This window comes from Pristiophorus japonicus, chromosome 15 (assembly GCF_044704955.1).
Source record: "Pristiophorus japonicus isolate sPriJap1 chromosome 15, sPriJap1.hap1, whole genome shotgun sequence".
Taxonomy (NCBI): Eukaryota; Metazoa; Chordata; class Chondrichthyes; family Pristiophoridae; genus Pristiophorus; species Pristiophorus japonicus.
The window spans coordinates 104,777,800-104,803,634 of record NC_091991.1 but is presented as its reverse complement, the minus strand read 5'-3'; the positions used below and the strand labels follow the sequence as shown (position 1 = coordinate 104,803,634).

Sequence of the window (25,835 nt, the reverse complement as noted above, 5' to 3'; positions counted from 1 at the left end):
TTAACGGTTATTTACAATTACCACAAATATTGTATTCTAGAGAATGAGAGTGAAACACTGACTTGTGTTTGGAGTATTCTGTCAGCAAACTGGAATGCTTTAAATTGTTGATGATAAATATTTTCCTAACTAGATAACAGAAAACCATGTTAACCATGCTTATTCTGCAATCTAAATTCGTTTTGTGTTAAAATAGCATGTTTTAATCTAGGTGGAATTGCTGCCGTGCTACAGAGCGAAAACTTCCTGAAATAAATAGAGAATTGGGATTCTAATAGAGCTGCACAGTGCAGTTGATTTGTCCAAATTGGACTTAATTTGGTGAATGTAGGACCATATATTGAATATCCCTATAATAGAAAGAGCATCCTAATGCTGGTCTAAATGCATCTGTTTTGGAGTGTACTTGCTGCTTACATCTATTACACTGTTAACATCTTGCCTTCTTGTGCTGTTTCTGCTTTCACTAGCCTGCAAGATCTGTTTCTGGTAATCATTCTTCTGAAAACCTGTGCTGGACCAATGAATGCTTGACTTTCCACCATGTTCCTCAAGTGAACTGACCTTGAGTTCATTCTGGATATCTTCATGAATCTTATTTATCATTGTTCCTACCTGCCTCTCTTGCAGATCCCTTGGCGCACTTTACTCTCTCTTCTGACACAGAATTGGGCTCGTGCTTTGTAGTTTATACTTTTTATAACAAAAGTTGGCACATCATTGATGTGCTGCGTGGCCAGCTTTCTCTTGATTTTTGTACCTGTTTCATGTGAGCAGGCTTCTGAGAATCATGTCTGTAAAAATATAAGCTAATGTGTCTTCCGCACAGTGTTCAAGCAATTTTATCTGTCTGAGATTCAGATTTGAGTACATTTGTTCGTTTTTCATTACCATACCATACTGACCTACTTTAATCCTTTTTTAAGATCACTTGGCCGACAAGAGTTTCAGTAACTGACATTATATCTGTGTAAGGATCCTCTACCCTGATTACGATCTCTTAAACTTCACCAGTTATTTGTTCAGTCTCCCCTAACTCTGCATTCGTTGACTTGAGCAATGCAAGTTATGCAATTTGGGATGGGTAAGCGCACTCAAAAACAAATGCACAAGCTTGTTAACACACACACACTGCTTTATGGTTCTGCTCGTTGCTTTTGGTCAAGAATGAGGAGACCTGGCAAGAGAATCCCAGTTGTCTTGTGAGAGCACTTGTGGTGTGCATGTTTACAAGAAGATTGCAGCTGCCATTTCTTCTTTAGATTTGTGCTTCTAATGTTGCACCTAACACTGCCAATATTTGTTTAGTGTGGGAAGAATGAAGATGGACAGATGCACATCACAAATGTATGGAGAGTTAATGTAGAAAGCAGACGGTCATGTGTTCAGAAAAGCCTTCGAGCTGATAATTGGCTTTTGAAATACAGTAATCCTACAGCAGGGTGAAACTAGGGTTTGTGGCGCGTCAAAGATTTACACAAGGGCTACTGTCCTCGATTCAAAATTTGAAGTGAATTGCCTTGTGTCTACTTGCATCGCCATAGTTAAAATCTGAAACTCTAACATTCATAGAAGGCAGACCAGCTTTCAGTTTCACATAGTATCTCTACCCTTTCTTACTAAAATGCTTGGTGGTATTTTAGTTTGAGGAAAAGAAAGGGGGCAGAATTTGATTTAATTGTGTGGGAGAGGAGGAGGAGGAGGAGGAGGAGGAGGAAGTAGTTTGACCATTCTAGTAGTGTGCAATAATGACTTGAAAATACTTCATCTGGTTTCTTCTGAAAACATGCATTTTTAATCATCATCTGCAGCTACTTTAGGATTCTTTGAACAGAGATAACATTAGGAATACATCCAGGTATACCAATAATGTGTTCTCTATGCTCTGACAGGAAATTCACTATTTCTGTTTTACTTCAAGGTTTGTAATTGTTAAATACTGAGCTGAGTGTATGCAGATGCTATTCCCAGCTCTGATTCATTTGTTCAGTCTTAATACAAATTGTCATTGCAGCAATTGAAGATACTGTGATAGAAAGCGACTAATAAGCTAATTTCATTTTTGCTGTAGCCTTGACTAAGTAACAAGCCTGTGCCTTTTGTGAGGTGTGGGAGATGTGAAGAGTTAGAATAACCTTGCAGCATTCTTGCTCTGATTTTTGCATTCAATATTGAAGATACAGACTGGAATCTATCTGAAGTTACACTCTTGAGAAATGAACAGACTCTTCTAAAGTGAATTTGTCAAATGCGAGTCCTTAATGCCTCTCATTTAAACATTGAGAAATTGGACCTTGATTTAAGATTTGGACTCTACAGATGATTAAACCTTTCGACTCTGGCTCCTGACCTTGAAACCAGTTCAATGTGTTGGTATGGCTTTTGGCACAGTGCTGGTAATATGTGGTGGAGGAGTTCCATTCTACAACTAATGTATGGTGCACCTGGTCCTGGGAACAGTTGAATTGGCAGCGTCAAAAAGTGTCCTCTTCCTTGCATTAAAATCGGTCATCTTCAGCACATAATCCTCCCAATGAACAAGTAAATTTAAGCTAATTTATTTGCTAATTGGGGCGAAGGATTTAGTGCTTATTCTCCTGGGTTAGCAGTGAAGAAGCTGTGTGTTGGAAATGAAGCATTCTTTAGCAAAAATGAATTATTCTTTCGATTCCTTCTTGCAGGTGACAGTACACACTAAAACTAAAGTTCATTTGGAAAGATAAACACTGAAGCTTTTTGATAGCCAGACGATTGTCTCCCTGACATTTTTTTCAAACATACTTTTGCAAATTGGATTTTGGTACTTAATTGCCTGGTCCATTGTGGTCAATGCAAGGTACTCATTGGATTCATCCTGCAAGCATTCATGTAGGATAGGATACTTTGTTTACAGGTAGGCGTGGAAGTTATTCAATTCCGACTTCCCGTGATTAACATCTTGGGGATCCTTTTGAAGTTAAACAGAAGCCCATGGAATTGAGGGCAAATTATTGATCAGGTTAGGAAATTGGCTGAGCGGCAGGAGACAGAGAATAAGGATAATGGGTAGGTACTTTTAATTGGCAGGATATGACTGGTGGTGTCCTGCAGGAATCTGTGTTGGGGTCTCAGCTAGTCACCGTATTTATTAACGACTTAGATGATGGGATAGAGAGCCACATATCCAAATTTGCCAATGACACGAAGCTAGGTGGCAGTGTAGATGAAAGCATAAAATTACAAAGGGATATTGATAGATTAAGTGAATGGGCAAAAATATAGCAAATGGATTTCAATGTAGACAAATGTGAGTTCATTCACTTTGGACCTAAAAAGGATAGAATAGTGAAAAGCTAAAAATAGTGGAGGTCCAAAGAGACTTGGGGGGTCCAGATACATTGATCATTATTTCTGTACCGGTTCATGACATTTTAATCAAAAAGGCTAATGGAATAGGACTAGAATACAACGACAACTTGTATTTATAACGTAGTGAAATGTCCTAGGTTCAACCTCAGACAGAAGTTGGGGAGAGGGATGGAGTCGGTGGTGAGGGAACAGAGTTTGTAGAGGGGACCGAAAACAATGGCTTCGGTCTTCCCAATTTCCAGAACTGGATGTCAGACAAGCTGTCTGACAATTTAGAGACAGAGGAACGATTGAGAGAAGTGGTGGTGAGGTAGAGCTGGGTGTCATCAGCATATATGTGAAAATTGACGCTGTGATGTCACTGAGGGGCAACATGTAGATGAGAAATAGGAGGGGCCAAGGATAGATCCTTGGGGGACACCAGAGGTAACGATGTGGGGGTGGGAAGAGAAGCCGTTGCAGGTGATTCTCGGGCTATGATTAGATGGATAAGAATGGAACCAGGCGAGTGCAGTCCCACCCAGCTGGACGACGGTGGAGAGGCGTTGGAGGAGGATAGAGTGTTCAACCGTGTCAAAGGATGCAGACAGGTCGAGAAAGACGAGGAGGGATAGTTTGCCTTTGTCGCAGTCACAAAGGATGTCATTTGTGACATTGATGTGACATTTGGTACTGTGGCAGGGGGTATTGTACCGGATTGGAGGGATTCAAACATAGAATTGTGGGAAAGATGGGCACGGATTTGGGAGGCGGCAACATGTTCAAGGACTTTGGAGAGGAAAGAGAGATTGGAGATGGAGCGGTAGTTTGCAAGGACGGAGGGGGGTCAAGTGTTGGTTTTTTGAGGAGAGAGGTGATGACGGCAAATTTGAGGGAGAGGAGGACAGTACATGAGAGAGAACAGTTAACAATGTCAGCTAACATGGTAGCCAGAAAAAGAAGTTGGGTGTTCAGTTTGGTGGGAATAGGGTCAAGGGAGCAGAAGTGGGTCTCTTGGACAGGTGAGAGAAATTGGAGGAAGATGCGAGGTCAGGGCTGGGTAGGATGGATCCTTTGAGGAAGTTTGGCCCGGTGGGCTTGGGGAATGAAGGGAAGAGGCCTCTGCCGAACGGATGGTCTCAAACTTAAAGACAAAGAAGTCCATGAGCTCCTCACACTTATTGTCGGATGTGAGGGTGGAGACTGGGGTAAGAAACATAGAAAATAGGTGCAGGAGTAGGCCATTCGGCCCTTCGAGCCTGCACCGCCATTCAATAAGATCATGGCTGATCATTCACCTCAGTACCCCTTTCCTGCTTTCTCTCCATACCCCTCGATCCCTTTAGCCGTAAGGGCCATATCTAACTCCCTCTTGAATATATCCAACAAACTGGCATCAACAACTCTCTGCGGCAGGGAATTCCACAGGTTAACAACTCTGAATGAAGAGGTTTCTCCTCATCTCAGTCTGAAATGGCTTACCCCTTATCCTTAGACTGTGTCCCCTCGTTCTGGACTTCCCCATCATCGGGAACATTCTTCCTGCATCTAACCTGTCCAGTCCCATCAGAATTTTATATGCTTCTATGAGATCCCCTCTCATCCTTCTAAACTCCAGTGAATAAAGGCCCAGTTGATCCAGTCTCTCCTCATATGTCAGTCCAGCCATCCTGGGAATCAGTCTGATGAACCTTTGCTGTACTCCCTCAATAGCAAGAACGTCCTTCCTCCGATTCGGAGACCAAAACTGAACACAATATTCCAGGTGAGGCCTCACCAAGGCCCTGTACAACTGCAGTAAAAAGACCACCCTGCTCCTATATTTAAAACCCTTAGCTATGAAGGCCAACATACCATTAGCCGCCTTCACCGCCTGTTGTACCTGCATGCCAACTTTCAATGACTGATGTACCATGACACCCAGGTCTTGTTGCACCTCCCCTTTTCCTAATCTGCCATTCAGATAATATTCTGCCTTTGTGTTTTTGCCTCCAAAGTGAATAACCTCACATTTATCCACATTTTGTTTTTATTTTTTTTATTTTTCGTAGCCAATCTTTCCAATTCTTTGTCAGATCACAAATGGCAGAGGTCACCTTGCACACATCAAGGATCACCCTGCGCTAATGCTCTTAGCCAAAAGGCCTAGAGCCCAAGCACCGTTCCTGGAAGTACTGCAATACCAGGTTCGTGCCATGGAGGTGGATGGGTCAGCAACCCCACACACCTCCGTGGAGGTGGATGGGTCAAGCCACCCCACCCACCTCCTATTTCCAAAAAGCATAGGAGAACCACCTTCCTGATCCAGGGAGAACCACGTTGAGGTCATGGTTACTCCCCTGTCAGGTCAGTTACGCATGATCTTAGCCAAAAGGCCGCATTATACTGCATCCGCCATGTATTTGCCCACTCACCCAACCTGTCCAATTCACCCTGCAGCCTCTTAGGGTCCTCCTCACAGCTCTCACCGCCACCCAGTTTAGTGTCATCTGCAAACTTGGAGATGTTACACTCAATTCCCTCATCCAAATCATTAATGTATATTGCAAAGAGCTGGGGTCCCAGCACTGAGCCAGCACACAGCACCCCACTAGTCACTGCCTGCCATTCTGAAAAGGACCCGTTTATCCTGACTCTCTGCTTCCTGTCTGCCAACCAGTTCTCTATCCACGTCAGTACATTACCCCCAAATACCATGTGCTTTAATTTTGCACACCAATCTCTTGTGTGGGGCCTTGTCAAAAGCCTTTTGAAAGTCCAAATACACCACATCCACTGGTTCTCCCTTGTCCAGTCTACTAGTTACATCCTCAAACAATTCCAGAAGATTTGTCAAGCATGATTTCCCTTTCATAAATCCATGTTGACTTGGACCGATCCTGTCACTGCTTTCCAAATGCGTTGTTATTTCATCTTTAATAATTGATTCCAACATTTTCCCCACTACTAATGTCAGGCTAACCGGTCTATAATTACCTGTTTTCTCGCTCCCTCCTTTTTTAAAAAGAGGTGTTACATTAGCTACCCTCCAGTCCATAGGAACTGATCCAGAGTCGATAGACTGTTGGAAAATGATCAGCAATGCATCCACTATTTCTAGGGCCACTTTCTTAAGTACTCTGGGATGCAGACTATCAGGCTCCGGGGATTTATCGGCCTTCAAATTCCATCAATTTCCCCAACAATCTCCCGCCTAATAAGGAATTCCTTCAGTTCCTCCTTCTCACTAGACCCTCGGTCCCCTATTACTTCCGGAAGGTTATTTGTGTCGTCTTTCGTGAAAACAGAACCAAAGTATTTGTTCAACTGGTCTGCCATTTCTTTGTTCCTCATTATAAATTCACCGGAATCTGACTGCAAGGGATCTACGTTTGTCTTCACTAATCTTTTTCTCTTCACATATCTATAGAAGCTTTTGCAGTCAGTTTTTATGTTCCGGCAAGCTTCCTCTCATACTCTATTTTCCCCCTCCTAATTAAAACCTTTGCCCTCCTCTGCTGAATTCTAAATTTCTCCCAGTCCTCAGGTTTGCTGCTTTTTCTGGCCAATTTATATGCCTCTTCCTTGGTTTTAACTCTATCCTTAATTTCCCTTGTAGCCACGGTTGAGCCACCTTCCCCATTTTATTTTTACTCCAGACAGGGATGTACAATTGTTGAAGTTCATCCACGTGATCTTTACGTGTTTGCCATTGCCTATCCACCGTCTAAGTATCATTTGCCATTCTATTCTAGCCAATTCACGTCTCATACCATCGTAGTTACCTTTCTTTAAGTTCAGGATCCTAGTCCCTGAATTAACTGTATCACTCTCCATCTTAATAAAGAATTCTGCCATATTATGGTCATTCTTCCCCAAGGGGCCTTGCGTAACAAGATTGCTAATTAGTCCTTTCTCATTAGCGGAGCGGGCGGGTAAGTGGAGCTGAGTCCACGGCCAGATCAGCCATGATCTTTTTGAATGGCGGAACAGGCTCGAGGGGCTAGATGGCCTACTCCTGTTCCTAATTCTTATGTTGTGTTCTTATTACACATCACCCAGTCTCGGATGGCCAGCCCTCTAGTTGGTTCCTCGATGTATTGGTCCAGAAAACCATCCCTAATACACTCCAGGAAATCCTCCTTCACCGTATTGCTATCAGTTTGGTTAGCCCAATCTATATATAGATTAAAGTTGCCCATGATAACTGCTGTACCTTTATTGCACGCATCCCTAATTTCTTGTTTGATGCTGTACCCAACCTAACTATTACTGTTTGGTGGTCTGTACACAACTCTCACTAGCGTTTTCTGCCCTTTGGTATTCTGCAGCTCCACCCATATCGATTTCACATCATCCAAGCCAATGTCCTTCCTTACTATTGCATTAATTTCCTCTTTAACCAGCAACGCTCCCCCTCCACCCTACTTTTCCTTTCTGTCTATCCTTCCTGAATGTTGACTACCCTTGGATATTGTGTTCACAGCCTTGGTCACCCTGGAGCCATGTCTCTGTGATGCCAATTACATCATATTCATTAATTGCTGCCTGTGCAGTTAATTTCTCCACCTTATTACGAATACTCCTCGCATTGAGGCACAGAGCCTTCAGGCTGGTCTTTTTAACACACTTGCTCTTTTAGAACTTTGCTGCAATGTGGCCCTTTTTGATTTTTGCCTTGGGTTTCTCTGCCCTCCACTTTTACTTTTCTTCTTTCTATCTTTTGCTTCTGCCCCTATTTTACTTCCCTCTGACTCTCTGCATAGGTTCCCATCCCCCTGCCATATTAGTTTAACCCCTCCCCAACAGCAAGGGGTTTAAAAAGACGGTTAGCAGTGGAGAATAGAAACCAGGGTTTATCTTGACATTCCAGAATGATTCTGCAATAGTGAACAATTTTGGCAGACGAGAGCAGGACCCTTTAATGCTTTGTGGTCCAGCCAGATCTGCTGGTGAATGGCTAAACCAGTTGTCCGCCATATCCGTTCAAGTCTGCGTCCCTTGGACTTTAGGGATGTAGCCAGGGGGAACAGCCAGCGTGAGAGAATAATTGTTTTGACAGGGACTAGGCATCAAAGATGATGGTGTGATTTGAGCAGATCAGAAGCTGCAGACCTTGCACAACTAAGCCCGTGTGGTAGCCGGTGTGCAACGACCACCCCACATTAAAAGAACTCACGCACAGGCATCTTCCACTCCTCTAACATGAAGTTCGGGACCTGGAACGTCAGGACCCTCATGGACAACTCCCAGCAGCGACAGACTGGAACGCCGCACCTCCATAGTTGCCCGGGAATTTAGACGGTTTGATCACATCCACCCCTTCCCTCAACAACTAATCTGTCCCACCTGTGACAGGGACTGTAATTCCCATATTGGACTGTTCAGCCACCTAAGAACTCATAAAGAGTGGAAGCAAGTCTTCCTCGATTCCGAGGGACTGCCTATGACGATGATGATGAGCTGCAGACATCATATGGTGAATGGAGGGCCGAATTTCGGAGTTCATAAGTGCAGCTTTGAGAGTCGGGAGAGAGTTTTTTCCAGGGCCGGGCACAGAGGGGTCGTGGGGTGGGGTGGTAGAAGTTATGCTGCAGCTGCACAAAACCTTGGTTAAACCTGGAGCACTGTGAGCAGTTCTGGGCACCACACCATAGGAAGGATATATTGGCCTTGGAGGGAGCGCAGCGTAGGTTTAAATTTTAAAAAATTGAAGACTTGGATTTATATCGCACCTTTCACAACCACCGGACATGTCAAAGCGCTTTACAGCCAATGCAGTACTTTTGGAGTGTAGTCACTGTTGTAATGTAGGAAACGCGGCAGTCAATTTGCGCACAAGCAAGCTCCCACACACAGCAATGTGATAATGATCAGATAATCTGTATTTTTGTTATGTTGATTGAGGGATAAATATTGGCCAGGACACTGGGGATAACTCACCTCTTCGAAATAGTGTCATGGGATCTTTTACATCCACCTGAGAAAGCAGAGGGGGTTTAACGACCTCTCCTTCAGCACTGCACTAGAGTGTCGACCTAGATTTTTTTTTGTGCTCAAGTTCGTGGAGTGGGACTTGAACCCACAACCTTCTGACTCTGAGGCGGAAGTGCTGCCCACAGCTGACACTATCATTAGCGGAATGATACCCGACTTCAAGGGTTAAGTTACGAGGAGCGATTACACAAATAAGGATTGTATTCCCTAGGATTTAGATGGTTAAGGCGGGTTCTGTTCAAGATAGTAAGGGGAACAAAGAGGGTAAATAGATAAACTATTTCTGCTGGTTGGGGAGTCTAGGATTAGGAGGCATAGTGTCAAAATTTTGGGAGTAAAATTAGGAAACACACAATAGGTGGTAGAAGTGTGGAACTCTCTTCCACAAATGGCACTAGATCAATTGTTAATTTTAAATCTGATAAATTTTTGTGAACCAAAGGTATTAAGGGATATAGGCCAAAGTTAGGTCGCAGATCAGCCATGATCTCATTGAATGGTGGAACAGGCTCGAGGGGCTGAATGGTCGTCTCCTGTTCCTGTGTAACAGGCTCGAGGGGCTGAATGGTCGTCTCCTCTTCCTGTGTAACAGGCTCGAGGGGCTGAATGGCCTCTTCCTGTTCCTATGTAACAGGCTCGAGGGGCTGAACGGCCTCTTCCTGTTCCTATGTAACCGGCTCGAGGGGCTGAATGGTCGTCTCCTGTTCCTGTGTAACAGGCTCGAGGGGCTGAATGGCCTACTCCTGTTCCTGTGTAACAGGCTCGAGGGGCTGAATGGCCTCTTCCTGTTCCTATGTAACCGGCTCGAGGGGCTGAATGGTCGTCTCCTGTTCCTGTGTAACCGGCTCGAGGGGCTGAATGGTCGTCTCCTGTTCCTGTGTAACAGGCTCGAGGGGCTGAATGGCCTCCTCCTGTTCCTGTGTAACAGACTCGAGGGGCTGAATGGCCTCCTCCTGTTCCTGTGTTGTTGGTTTGATTGACAGCACCGAGAGTGTCAAGGCCAGCTGTAGAACTATAAGCTTGTGATATGTGGGAGTGAATGTGTCTGGCTGCCCAGCAGTCAGTGTGAAGCCAGCACAGGTGCAGGACCAGTCAGAGTGCTCCTTGGTAAAAAGTAACTGATGGGTCCCTGTTCCTATCCTAGCCCTCGTGTTTAAATCCACCCATAGCCTCACTCTTCCTTATTATTCCTGACCACCTCCAGTGCCACAATTCCCCCCCCCCCCCCCCGGTCCCCTCCAAAAATAAAACAGTGTTCCGCTGATTCCGGCATCTTGTGCACCCACAACTTTGCCCCACTTTCGGCGATTCTGCCTTCAGCTGTGTTCTGGAATTCCTTCCCTAAAACCCTTTGCCTCACCGCCTGACTATCTCCCTTTTACGCACCTCCTTAAAACCCACTTCCATAGGATTTCTTCCAATCCCCCGACCAATAGTTATTCCTCAACCAACAGACGAACAAATGATCTGTTATTTATTTCATTGATGTTTGTGGGCTTAAGCCCCACTCCGAGGCTTGAACACATCAGTGCAATACTGAGGTGGCCGTACACCATCCCATGGCTCTATTCAAAGATGAGGAGGAAGTCTGGCTAACATTCTTCGTAACCAACGCCACCAAATCAGGTGAAGTGAAATCCAGCAATCATTTATTCCGTTACGTGTGTGGGACCTTGCAAATTAGTTGCTGCATTTGGCTTCCAAACAACCTTGACTGCACTTCAGGTTTTTTTAGTGGCTTGAGAAATGCTATGGGCCATCCTGATGACATGAAAGGTGCTATATAAATTCTCTCTCAATTCTTACTGCAGACTGTCTTGAAGTAGTTAGTGACCACCAGTTTGTGAATCTGTATGGATGACTAGGTAAGCTGACTTCTCTGGTTGCCACAGTTAAATTATAATAATTTTGTTAGTGCACAGGCCATTTCTTGCTATTTTGATTCCCACTTTCTTAATCCATTGTAAAGTAGTGAGCAATTAGAGTATGCTGTGCGGGGAACCGTATTAAGTACTGGAACAATGCAACACAGTGATTAAAATTCTGGCAGAATGTACACAAAGAAATAATACTCCCTGAAATGTTTGTTTGTTGGCTCTGGGCTACTGAGTCATCCAATCTTGAAGCAAAATTTGATTCAAGACTTGATGTCTGTAAAAGCTGTATGCCGAGGAATTGTAAAATATGCAGAATTTAGGTTCATGTAGAATTCAGGTTAATGCTGGCTCAATTACATCAGCATTTATCAATTGGTAACTGCCTGTTGGATGGGATTCCTTCTAATTCCGAGTGCTGTATATTCATTAATGCTATGAATGGATACACTAGTTATTCATAAATAGTAATTTTGCTGGCATTACTTACTGCCTTGTCTTCCTCCTTTCCGACTCTGCAGTTGGTTGGCCTAACCCTCCATTGAGCTGCCACCTGTAACTGTTCTTGTGAAGGAAGATGATCCAGCAGGTGGCTTCTTTAGTATAGTTAATGTTGCCATGAAAAAGATGATGAATGGCACACCTTATGGCTGTAAGAATTCTTAGACCATGTATATGGACATTGTTAAGTATTGAATAACTCCACGAGGCCAAGTACGGTGAGCTAGTTCAGGCATGACCTCACTCCAGTTTATTTATTCTCAGTGAGGATTCAACATGGCTGCCAACATTATATATACGGCTTGCACATGTCTGCCAGTGACCATTAGGACTCCCGACAGTCGCGCCCTCCGGTGGCAGTTAAACCCAGTTAACATACATAACATCATTCCCCCCCAAAGTCCTTGGTACAAGTTGTATTTACAAATTGAGATGGTCCGGGGCCTTCCGCTCCCTGGTTGATCTTCTCAGTTCGAACCCAAGCTTGGGTGAGTTAGTAGGACCATTGCTGCATTGCGGAGCAGTCGGTCTGACAGGACTATTGGGAATGGTAGGTTCGTCTTTGTGAATGACACAAGGGTCAACTGATGATTGGATGTCTGTTGGTTGGTCGATGTCATCTTCAATTTGTTCTGGGTTGTCTGTGAATCACAGTTTGGTTTGGTCGATGTGCCTCTTGCACATTTGGCCATTTAACAGTTTGACTACAAACATCTTGTTCCCCCTCCTTGGCCAAAACCATGCCAGCAACCCACTTTAGACCATGACCATAATTCAGGACAAACATCGGGTCATAAACAGCAATGTCACGTGATACGGCTGCGTGATCGTGATACCATTGCTGCCGTTGCCTTCTGGTTTTGACATGATCATTGAGATCTGGGTGTACAAGGGAGAGCCTGGTTTTGAGGCCTCTCCATTAACAGCTCGGCAGGAGGAACCTCAGTGAGTGAGTGGGGTCTCGTCCGGTAACTGAGCAAAATGCGGGACAAGTGGGTCTGTAGGGAGCCGTGAGTCACGCGTTTTAGGCTCTGCTTAATGTTTGGACAGCCAGCTCCACTTGACCGTTAGACGTGGGTTTAAAAGAGGCAGACATCACATGTCTGATGCCATTATGGGTCATAAACTCGTGGAACTCCGAACTGGTGAAACACGGTCCGTTGTCACAGAAGAGGACGTCGGGCAGGCCATGGGTGGCGAACATGGCCTGGAGGCTTTTAGTAGTGGCTGTGGACGTGCTGGATGACATGATTACGCATTCAATCCATTTGGAGTAAGCGTCCACTACAACTAAAAACATTTTGCCGAGAAAGGGGCCGGCAAAGTCTATGTGGATCCTTGACCACGGTTTGGATGGCAATGACCACAGACTCAGCGGAGCCTCCACAGGTGCGTTACTCAGTTGCATGCAAGTGTTGCACTGATGCACGCATGACTCTAAGTCCGAGTCAATGCCAGGCCACCAAACATGAGACCTGGCAATGGCCTTCATGACAATGCCTGAGTGGGTACTGTGTAAATCTCGCGCACAAGTTTTGCTGCCTTTTTTTGGCATAACAACACGATTACCCCATAACAGACAATCGGACTGAATAGACAATTCATCTTTGCGGCGGCTATAAGGCTTCATTTCATCCTGCATTTCCCTGGGAATGGGAGATCAATTTCGATTTAGGGGACACCTTTTTACACTTGACAGTACAGGATCCTGGCTGGTCCAGGTCCTAATTTGACGAGCCGTGACGGGTGACCCCTCGCTCTCGAAGGCATCCATGACCAGCAGCAAGTCTGCGGACTGCGGCATTGCCACCTCGGTTGTGGGCATTGGTATAGCCGGCTAAGCACATCAGCACAGTTTTCAGTGTCTGGTCTGTGGCGGATGACATAATCCTAAGCGGATAATGTCAGTGCCATCTTTGGATGCGGGCCGAGGCATTGGTGTTTATACCTTTGCTCTCAGAAAACAATGAAATGAGCGGCTTGTGGTCTGTTTCAAGCTTAAACCGAAGCCCAAACAGGTATTGGTGCATTTTCCTAACCCCATATAAGCATGCTAAAGCCTCTTTCTCTACCATACCAAAGGCTCTTTCAGCCTTAGACAGACCTCTGGACGCGTATGCAATTGGTCAGAGTTTGCCTGATGCATTGGCTTGCTGGAGCACACAACCGACCCCATATGATGAGGTGTCGCAGGCCAGCACTAACCGCTTACATGGGTCATAGTGTACCAGTAATTTATTGGAACATAGCAGGTTCCTGGCCTTCTCAAAGGCTGTCTTGAGATTTGCCCCAAACCCAGTCGTTGCCCTTTCCCAGCAACATGTGCAAGGGCTCTAGCAATATGTTCAAACTAGGTAGAAAGTTACCGAAATAGTTGAGAAGACCCAGGAACCAACGCAGCTCTGTCACACACTCGGGTCTGGGTGCATTCTTGATGGCCTCTGTCTTCGAGTCCTGATGCCGTCTGCTGCAATCTTTCTCCCCAGGAATTTGACTTCTGGTGCCATGAAACCGCACTTGGAGCGTTTTAGCCTGAGTCCCACTCTGTCCAGACGACGTAGAACCTCTTCCAGGTTGTGCAGGTGTTTGGTGGCGTCGCGACCGGTGATCAGGATGTCATTTTGGAACACGCTGGTTCTCGGGACAGACTTAAGCAAACTCTCCATGTTTCTCTGCTGCTGAGCGAATTCCGAAAGGGCACCTGTGGTATATAAACAGTCCTTTGTGTGTGTTGATGCTCGTCAGTTTGTTCGAAGATTCGACCAGCTCCTGTGTCATGTAAACGGAGGTCGGGTCCAATTTGGTGAACGACTCCCCCCCCCCCCCCCCCCCCCCCACCCCCCACTAGCATTGCAAACAGGTCGTTAGCCTTGGGTAACTGATCCTCTATCGAGACTCGGTTGATTGTTACCTTGTCGTTGCCGCAGATCCTGACCGTGCCATCACTTTTCAACACCGGGACAATTGGACTGCCCCATTCACTGAACTCAACTGGTGATATGATTCCTTCCCATTGAAGCAATACGTGTGCAACAATGGGGCACCTTCAACGAATGTGTCCACAACCGAGCAAGCGTGCTGTGACACACCACGTGGCTGAGGATGATCGATCCAGCGTGGATTAAGCGGCACGGGCAACTCAACTCGAGGTACAGGACGAAGTGGTGTATGGGGTACATTCTTTTACCAAAGGTCCTCCGGTAATGCTGGAGTTAAATTAAATGGGGTTCCAGTATCCATGGAATTAGACACTGGTGCGAGTCAGTCAATAATGAGCCAGAGGGTTTTCAAAAAGCTGTGGGACATAAAGGCAAAAGGACCCAAACTGAGCCCAATCAATGCGAAGCTGCGTACCTACACCAAAGAGCTCATACCAGCCATTGACAGCATGGCAGCACACGAAGCGTCATCCACTAATGCTAAGGCTTTAATATCGTTCCAGTTCCATTTAAATTTTCTCAAGCCAACTCCTGCTGAACAGCGATCCACAACGATAAATCAAGCACAGCTCCATCGTACGATACCTTTACTGCCGTGCTGCCAATGGCTGGTATGAGCTCTTTGGTGTAGGTACGCAGCTTCGCATTGATTGGGCTCAGTTTGGGTCCTTTTGCCTTTGATGTCCCACAGCTTTTTGAAAGCCCTCTGGCTCATTATTGACTGACTCACACCCGCGTCTAATTCCATGGATACTGGAACCCCATTTAACTTAACTTCCAGCATTACCGGAGGACCTTTGGTAAAAGAATGTACCCCATACACTTCTTCGTCCTGTACCTCGAGTTGAGTTGCCTGTGCCGCTTGATCCATACTGGATCGATCATCCTCAGCCACGTGGTGTGTCGCAGCACATTTGCTCGGTTGTGGACACATTCGCTGAAGGTGCCCCATTGTTGCACAGCCTTTGTACACGTATTGCTTGAATCGGCATTGATGGGCCAGATGATAGCCCCCACCACGTCAACAAGGCGAGATTTGATTCACCCCCGATGGTGGACTTTGAGCAGTTACAGATCATACGAATGTGGACGAGTAGGCCCTGCCATGTGCAGCTCTGCCTGCTGACGATATTATTTTATGCACAGTACTTGCCGGTGAGTTTCGATGTTGGGAAGATATCGGTTTTGAGTTTTTTACTCCATGGGCATGCATGCCTGGGCGATCGTGATGGCCCTGCTCAGATGTAGAGATTCAGCAGCCAGCAGCTTTCGAAGGATGACCTCGTGGCCAATGCCAACCACGAAAAAGACACGCAGCATTTCCTCCAATGCAGCTTCGAAGTTGCACAGCCCAGCGAGATGTCTCAGGTCGGCGACAAATTCCGCCACATCCTGGCCCTCGGAGTGATTGTGCGGATAGAAACGATACCTCGCCATGGTGATGCTTTCCTTCGGTTTAAAGTGGTTCCGAACCAGCATACACAATTCATTGTTGGTTGAGTTGGGAGAGTAGATTCTTGATAATGCCATCAATTTTTGACCCACAAACGGTGAGAAGAACTGCCCTGCGCTTAATTGCGTTATCGGTTCCTTCCAATCTGTTGGCTACGAAATATTGGTCGAGGTGATCAGTAAAATCCTTCCAGTCGTCCCCTTCCACGAATCTCTCAAATTCCGACAGACATGGTTGCATGAAAGTTCGTATTTTTAACACATCGTCAATTGTTAAGTATCGAATAACTCCACGAGGCTAAGTACGGTGAGCTAGTTCAGGCATGACCTCACTCCAGTTTATTTATTTTCAAAGTAAGGATTCAGCATGGCTGCCAATGATCATTAGGACTCCGACAGTCGCGCCCTCCAGTGGCAGGTAAAACCCAGTTAACATGCATAATGGACAGAACCACTAAATTGTAGGAAAATGGCATTTGTAGCTGAATACTGTAGCTATCTGATTGAAATCATCCCTCCAATCTTGGCAGAACCCTGCTTTTGTTGGGCTTTCTTTTTTTTGGTCCCTGCCTTTCTGATCCTGCACACAGCTTTTTTTCCAACCTATTCACCAGTCCATAGTTTTTGTTCCTGTACTTTCTCTGCTTTGATTTGCTGTCTTATAGAAAAGAGCATGGCCCAGAAACAGAAAGTGACAAGATTCAGAGAAAGTCTGCGGAAGTAAATAAAAAGTGAAAATTGTGAAATAAATCGAAGCAGATTGTTAGGTACGAAGGAAAGTAGGGAGGGAGGCAGAAGACGGGAGGAAACGTTGGAATGAAACTGCATCATCTTGTACTGTAGAGGGAATAGACACGTACATTATCTGGAATTTATGCTGCTTGCTTGCAAAAGCAACTCCATTGTATCTTGGAAGCACTCAGCAGGCCAGGCAGCATCTGTAGTGAGTGAAAGAGTTAATGTTTCAGGTCGATGATCTCTGACGTCGAAAGTTATGACACATGCTGCCTGACCTGAGTTTCCAGCAGTTTCTGTTTTTATTTCACATTTCCAGCCTCCGCAGTATTTTGCTTTTGTCATAATGTATCTTTTTGTTTACTGGACTGGTGTCTGCTTATTTATTTTTAGTTCGAGACTTTCAATAAAATATTCCACCCACCTTGATGCTCCTGATGATAGGATCCCTTGTGTGAAATGACATTTAAATAACTTGTGGACCTGACTGAGCAAAGCAAGGCTGAAGCAACTTGTATGTTGTATGTCTGAATGGGTTTGAACCTTCATTGATTCACAGCAAAATCCCTGTGGTCTGCTCGGTCGTACAATAGTAACGTAATGTTAAAATGGGGGAAAAATAGATGACCTGTTTGTGTGTGGCTTTTCAGGTTTTTGTGGGTATTGCAGAAGTTTTGAAGAACAAGCTCTCTCAGGTTTTGGGTTGACGATTTGATGATTCAGATGGTTTGTTGGCAGATGCTGTTGAAATATACTGGACAGCGCAAATAGTTTAGTTGTAACAGCAATATATTTTTTCTGTTGAAGCAAAAGCGATTCTTTGTAAGTTGACCATTTGCTGGAGGGTTGTCAATCTCAGCCCTTGAATCTGACTTCTGCATGACTAAAGTTATTCACATTTTGCTCTGTTTTTATGTTTTCTAATTTAACTTTTTAGAAGAAATTCCAACGAGAGTATGAGACAGCAGTGTAGAACCTTTTCAGCTGCTGCAGCTTGTGATGGTGAAAAATAATTGTCAGAATTGTTACTGTTTACATTATAAACAGTCATTTATAAAGCCGAAAGACAGCTCTCCGCTGACAAGGTAGCTTCCATAGATGTATAGAACTACTTTTCCCAGCTAGTAAATTTTGAATGTTTTCAGCCTGCAGCTGGGAGCTTTCTCAAAATACTATAAAAGGCTATACTTATATAAAATGCCCAGGAGAAGCAACATGGCATGGAGTAAAACTAGTAAAATGTTAAGCTGGTTTTTAAAACAAAACGGTATTAAGGGTTACGGAGCCAAGGTGGGTAGGTGGAGTTGAGATACAGATCAGCCATGATCTTATTGAATGGCGGAACAGGCTTGAGGGGCTGAATGGTCTACTGTTGTTCCCCTGTTCCACCTGTGCTCGGGTCAGTCCAGTCCCTCACTCTGTAGTGCTCTCATTTTTGCCCACCTGCAAAGTGGAAACAGCTTTACAGAGGTGCACAAACGACTGCACAACTGCAAACGGTTGCACGCTAAAACACTTGCTTTATCAAACTTCATAAGGGAGCTCTTACAAAGCAGTGGCATTTCTCAGCTGTTTAAAACCAGTTGGTGTTCAGTTCATATGTCATTAAATACTAATGGCTCAATTCAGTACATAGTACCCTTGTTTATACTGTTGGCACGAGTGCAAATCTGCCCTTCCCCCCCCCCCCCCCCCCCAACAACAGTATGAATAGAATTAATGCCGCCTTCTGTAGCCTCCCAGTATGAAGGGAGATCTAGTTAGGGTTAAGTTTCACTGTGGGATGCATTTGGAGGCAAGGCTACTGAGACCTGCTGCGAATTTTCCTCAAGTCTGCCTCCTTGCTACCATCATAGTATTGTCGGCTATTTATAATCTGTTTTGCATTACTTACATGTGAACAAAACAATCTTAAACAACAGCTCTTAAATCGTGAACACATGTACGTTGCTGAATTTGAGATATTGGACACGCACCAGCAGATCCAATACTTTTTATAAAAGGGCTCTGTTTTTCCATGGATTATGTTTTATACAAATCTCTTGCTGCTTTCAACATTAACTATCAACCAGAACCTGCTGCTTTCTATAAACTTGCTTTACAGTAAAATGCTCCGCCTTTGGTGTTTTGAATGTTAATTTTTAAATGTACAACATGCCTTCCGCTTACCACTCCTCCATTTTCCTCTTTCTCTTACCCCCCCCCCCCCAAATGTCTTAACCTGACAAAAGTGCAATGCCATGTACTCTTGTTTCTGGGCATGGAATGGCTATACGTTGCGTGCTTTATCCCCTGTAGTATTCTTTATCTCTCTTGGCTGCCCCTGAGTGAAATCAGGATGCTTCCCCAAAAAGAGGAGCCCATAACTAGTCAACTAGTATGACTCGAGCCCACCCCAGCCAGCATTGACTGCAGAGCAGCATTGGGAAAGGCCTGGGAATAGATTGCCTGCTTGCCCATCAGTTGAGGAGTGGTGAGAGGGACGTGGGAGGAGGAGGAGGAGGAGGAGGAGGAAAAAAATAATTGAAGTAACTCTTGTGTTCTGTGCTAAAATGTTTGAAAAGGTTTGTATTTTTGTGGCAATAACATGCAAGTTCATTGCCTCTCTGGATTTAAGAATCTTAAAAGATGAACGTCACATGAAGGAGTTTGTAGGATGCCGAAATGCATGACTATAAAAGTTGAGTTCTTATGACTTAATCTTTGCTAATCTAACCATCATCTTAATTTATAATTTTGGGAATAGTGGAATAACACTGAATCTTTGCATAATCCTGGAATTTGAATTTTTACATTAGTAATTTTGATCATCTATAAAACATGAGGATTAAGAAATCTAGAATAGCAGCTACCAGATTGTGTTTAAAACTCCTTTTGGTAGTTGAATTTACAATAAAAGATAACCACGTTACGGCGTCTAAATTGCATCAACCTGCATGCTATGTATTGCATGGTTTTAATGGAAAATGCATTAATTACTGTTTTGAGAACAGTTGCCCAATGTGCAAATTCTTTAAAGCTGAAACCAGTGAGTGGACAACTCTGTGCATTAAAATTCTTGTACAGTAATCATGTTTAATCGTTTCTTTACACGAATGAAATGTTCATGTACAATGTGTTTTATTACAGTTCCAGCTATTCTACAGAGGCAGTGGATTTTGAAAGCACGCATCAATTGCGTCCAGTATACGATTCACCAAGAATGTCTCGACGCAGATTGCGTCCTGTCAGCACTGAATATTACTCCACAGAAAGCGTGCACAATGAGAGCATTGGCAGCAACCACTCTTTCACCGGAACTGTTTTCTCCTATAAAGAATCTTCATCCAGGTGAGCCTGTCCATTTATTTGGAGAAGGGGTTAAAACTATTCATAGAATCATAAAAAATTATGACACATTCGGTACACCATGTCTCTGCCGGTGGAAAAAGGGTTACTCCGCCTCATCCCACCATCCAGCACTCAGTCCATAGTCCTTAAGGTCACGGCTCTTTAAGTGCATAGCCAAGTACCTTTTAAATGTGAGGGTTTCTGCCTCAGGCAGTGAGTTCCAGACCCCCACTGCCCTCTGGGTGAAGAAATGTTTCCTCATCTCCTCTAATCCTTCCTCCAACTACTTTTAAATCTATGCCCCCTGGTTGTTGACCCTTCTGCTAAGAGAAATAGGTCCTACCTATCCAGGCTCCTCATAATTTTATACACCTCAATCAAATCTCCCCTCCGATACCTCTGTTCCAAGGGAAACAAACTCAGCCTATCCAATCTTGCCTCATAGCTAAAATTCTTCAGTCCCTGCAACATCCTCGTAAATCTCCTCTGCACCTTTCTTGTGCAATCACATCTTTCCTATAATGTGGTGACCAGAACTGCACGCAGTACTCCAGCTGTGACCTAACTAGTTTTATATACATTTCTAGCCTAACCTCCTTGCTTTTGTATTCTATGCTTCAATTAATAAAGGAGAGCATTACGTATGTCTTTTTAACTAGAGATGAAGCATTGAAAATCCGGAGTTCCAGAATCCAGACTTCGGACCGATCAGTGGCAGGATCGTCCGGAATCCTGAACTGACGGTCCTGCCAACCTCGGGGTCCCACCGCTGCCCGACCACTGGCCTCGACGCTGCCGCTGCCCTTACCTCGGAACCTCTCTGCCGCCCATGTGCTGCCTCTGCGGCGGGGGCTCCCGCCCGCACGCTGCCTCTGCGGCGGGGGCTCCCGCCCGCACGCTGCCTCTACGGCGGGGGCTCCCGCCCGCACGCTGCCTCTACGGCGGGGGCTCCCGCCCGCACGCTGCCTCTACGGCGGGGGCTCCCGCCCGCACGCTGCCTCTGCAGCGGCGGGGGGCCCCCGTCCTCCCCCAAAATTCTGATGTTCCGAAATCCGGAAATACCCAAACCTGGGCTTGGGTGTTTCTGGATTCGTGATGTCAGAAAGACGATCGAAAGCCAGGAATCCGATACGGCCTCAGTCCAGAAGGTTCTGGATTCTCGACGCTGCACCTGTACCTTATTGACCTGTCCTGCTACCTTTAAGGATCTGTGGACATATACTCCAAGGTCCCTCTGTTCCTCCATTCATAGTATCCACCCATTTATTGTGTATTCCCTTGCCTTGTTGCTCCTCCCCAAATGCATTACCTCACTTTTCTGGATTGAATTCCATTTGTCCAACTCACCAGTTACATAAGAAATAGGAACAGGAGTAGGCCATACGGCCCCTCGAGCCTGCTCCGCCATTCAATAAGATCATGGCTGATCTGATCATGGACTCAGCTCCATTTCCCCACCCGCTCCCCATAACCCCTTATCCCCTTATCGTTTAAGAAACTGTCTGTCTATTTCTGTCTTAAATTTATTCCATGTCCCAGTTTTCCACAGCTCTCTGAGGCAGCAAATTCCACAGATTTACAACCCTCAGAGAAAAAATTTCTCCTCATCCTCTAGTTCTAGTCTCCCCCATCAATGGAAACATCCTCTCTGCATCCACCTTGTCAAGCCCTCTCGTATAATCGTATAATCTTATACGTTTCGATAAGATCGCCTCTCATTCTTCTGAATTCCAATGAGTAGAGGCTCAAGCTACTCAATCTTTCCTCATAAATTAACCCCCTCATCCCGAGAATTAACCTAGTGAACCTTCTCTGAACTGCCTCCAAAGCAAGTATATCCTTTTGTAAATATGGAAACCAAAACTGCACGCAGTATTCCAGATGTGGCCTCACCAATACCTTTATAAAGCTGTATTAAGACTTCCCTGCTTTTATACTCCATCCCCTTTGCAATAAAGGCCAAGACACCATTGGCCTTCCTGATCACTTGCTGTACCTGCATACTAACCTTTTGTGTTTCATGCACAAGTACCCCCAGGTCCCGCTGTACTGCGGCACTTTGCAATCTTTCTCCATTTAAATAATAGTTACATTTTAAACTTTCTCCAGTTCATTGATATCTTCCTGCAATCTGAAGTTTTCCTCCTCACTATCAACCACACGGCCAATCTTTGTATGATCTGCAAATTTCTTTATCATGCCCCTTACATTTAAGTCCAAATCATTAATATATACTACAAAAAATAGGGGACTGAGTACTGAGCCCTCTGGAACCCCACTAGAAACAGCCTTCCAGTCACAAGCTCCCCTCAACCATCACCCTTTGCTTCCTGCCTCCGAGTCAATTTTGGATCCAATTTGCTACTCTCCCTTGGATCCCATGGGCTTTTATTTTTTTGATCAGTCTACCATGTGGGACTTTATCAAAAGCCTTGATAAAATCCAGGTAAACTACATCAAACGCACTGCCCTCATCGACCTTCCTTGTTACCTCCTCAAAGAACTCAATCAAGTTAGACACGACTATTGGTGTTTTCTTTAATGGACCATGGGGCCTAACTTTTTTTTTAAACAGAAAATATGGTAGCTTAGTAGATAAAAACATAAATAGGAGCAGGACTAGGCCATTCGGCCCTTTGAGCCTGCTCTGCCATTCAATATCTCAACTCCACCTTCCTGTACTATCCTCATATCCCTTGATTCCCTCAATGACTATCTGTCCCATCTGTGGCAGCAACTGTGGCTCTCGTATTGGACTGTTCAGCCACCTGAGGAATCTTTTTAAGAGTGGAAGCAAGTCTTCCTCGATTCCGAGGGACTGCCTATGATGATGATGATATCCAAAAATCTATCGATCTGCACCTTAAATATACACAACGGCTGACCATCCACAATCTGTGGGGTGGAGAATTACAAAGATTCACAACCCTTTGAGTGAACAAATTTCTCCTCCTCCTCTCTGTTCTTGAGTGATGAAGGGCAGATCACTGCCCCACCCCCACCAACATCAAAAATCCTTTTCGAAGTGCCCTTTTTCCTCGACCTCTTCCTTCTTTTTTCTTTTCCTCGCCAAAAAGCTGCCAACTAAATCAGATCATTTCAGCACCTGATTCAGGTTGATAGTTACAATTCGGCCATTACGTTCTCCTTAAGGTCTCAAGCACATGAAATAAAAATAAAATTCTGAAATGTAAACAGAAAATGTTAAAAATGCGCAATAGTTGTCAACATCTGAAGGTTTAAAAAAAGGTAACTTTTTAGGCAGAGCCCTTTCATCAGAAAAAATATGATGCAGCTGTTTGTTGTGGCACTTTCTGCTGACTTCCCACTGTCTACACTATCCTCCAGCCTGGAACTGGGAACAAGAGACAACCTGATTGCGAATGCCGCTTTAAGTCATGATGTGTGAATTTGTGGCGAGATTAAATGCAGCCATTTGGGGCTATTGAGACACTCTGTCAATGCATTATACTATTTAACCATGCAGCTGCAATGCGTATAGAATTTTTTTTGTTATTCGTTCTGGGATATGGGCGACGCTGGCAAGGCCGGCATTTATTGCCCATCCCAATTGCCCCTTGAGAAGGTGGTGGTGAGCCGCCGCCTTGAACCGCTGCAGTCCGTGTGGTGAAGGTGCTCCCACAGTGCTTAAGGAGGGAGTTCCAGGATTTTGACCCAGCGACGATGAAGGTACGCCGATATATTTCCAAGTACACTAAGCTCATTACTTGTGTATGTTTACTCAACAACAAATCATAGTGTTGCCAATGGAAAATGTTTTGGTTAACTTTGGTTTTTTTTCCCCTTTGAAGTTTAATGTAGACCACGGAGGTAGGCAGGACATCTGCTTCCAGACCTCTGTTCTTTCTACTGTTGGCAACCAGATACGTGCTTGGTATTTCCCTCCGTGTTGCAGTGCTACAATAGGCCTGAGCTCTATTGTACACAGTGCTATTATGGAAAACATATCAACATTTATTGACGATTGTTTAACCTAGCTATCTTTTTCAGAAGCACAAAACAACAGCAGAACCACAGAAGTGCAAGCAAACAGACTGCTTCTGTCTCCCATACTCCAAGGAAAGCCATGATTGATTCCTCAGTTACCAGTCACAGCAGTATCCTCAGCTATGGGAGTGACTCATCAATGATGTCCACAGTACTGGATGAGTCTTCAATTCGAGAAAAAACCGAAGTAGACCATTTCTGGGGTAAGCAGGATAAAAGTGCAAGCTTACAAATCAGCTTGTTCTGATTATTACTTTCAACTTCTAAGCTGTAAAATGTTGAACTGAACAACCCCAATTTAACTTGGACAATTATTTTTTCTGCATTCTATCGAGGCTTGTTGTGGAGACCATTGAGTTAGAGACTAAGAAAAGACTGTTTGGAATTAATCTGATCCACTTCTCATGCTGTTTAATATTTTTAGATTTATCTAACTTCACTTGAATTTTCTGCCACAGGATCCTGGCTTCCTTCCACAAATGGGGCATAACGATTTATTTTTGTTTGGAAATCTTCTTTAGAAGAACACCAGAGTTAGCTCTCAAACTTTTCCTGAGCCTCACTCTAGTGTCCCATTCTTTTAGCCAGCAAATATTTTTCATTTTTCAGAAGCTAACTCTATACTATAATCACATCCTATTTTAGCTTCTTTCTGCACTTGATTTTACAGTGTTGTAGTACTCTTTTTAAAAAAAAAAATAATGAATGCTTCACGCAAAGTCCAACACTGTACATGCTTTCATTGCTGATTTGAAATAGAATTTTATGATATTGATGTGGGCAGTGCTTTTATACTTCATCTTGTGAAATCTCTGCATCCAGTACTCTAACATTTTCAGCATTGTAGCACTCCAGCAGTGGGTTTGCAAATTGTCTAATGGTTGTAATACAGGCACACCAGGTGGCTGACTGACTGTTTTGAGAACTGATGAGCCTTGCTAGGAATATTGAGTTTTTTTGAATTGGAGCTTGGTGTGCTTAAAATCCATTTCAGGACATTTCAAGACTTCAAAGAAGTTTGTATTTTTGGCTTTACTGGCTTAGCAGATAGAATATATTTAAATTGTTTCTCAAAATGCATTCATTCATTTTTACACTCTCTCTAGGTGAGCAAAACTTTTTTTGAATCTGGGGAAAGCTTATTTCTAGTATGAGTTTGGTGTTTACCAGGGTCGGGATTAGTTGGGATACCAGTCCAGTTGCCTCAGAAATGAGCTAATGCTCGTGTAAAACAATGGAAATTTCTGAGTATTAACTGAAGAGTGCACAAACTTAAGTGGTTGTGGTGTCAAAAAAGGTTCAACTTTAGATCTAACATTAACAAAAAGCGCATTCACTTTTGAAGTCTATTACTACCAGGGAGTTTCACAGACATTACAGCAAACCAAACGCAAGATGCTTGGAGATGTTATCTTAAAACCACTGGTATGTTTTTATAGGAAACCACTTCAACCGCACAAAGAGAAGTGAGGGCAAAAGAATATAGCCTTAGCAGTGCCGAATAATACTTGGTGCGCTGTTCAAACTAAACTATGCTTAGGTAGCAAATAAGTGATTTCAGCAGATCTGTGCTTCTCACACCAATTAATGGAGTCTGCCCGACGAGACCTGCGTTCAATTCCATTCCAGCTAATACTCTCATTTTTGAGGTACAGGAGCTGTATAGACAACCACAGTGCTGTCTTTCAAAAGA

The 25,835-nt window shown here is 44.3% G+C and overlaps 1 protein-coding gene across 3 annotated transcripts in view; it reads left to right on the top strand.

The window, feature by feature from the left end:
* LOC139280936 (SUN domain-containing protein 1-like) overlaps positions 1-25,835 on the top strand; it is a 94,708-nt gene that overhangs the window by 6,870 nt on the left and 62,003 nt on the right. For all 3 annotated transcript variants that reach the window (XM_070900748.1, XM_070900747.1, XM_070900749.1), the window contains exons 3-4: positions 19,934-20,134; positions 24,146-24,345. In XM_070900748.1, the coding sequence (XP_070756849.1) occupies positions 19,934-20,134; positions 24,146-24,345 (401 nt within the window). The remainder of the gene's footprint in view (positions 1-19,933; positions 20,135-24,145; positions 24,346-25,835) is intronic.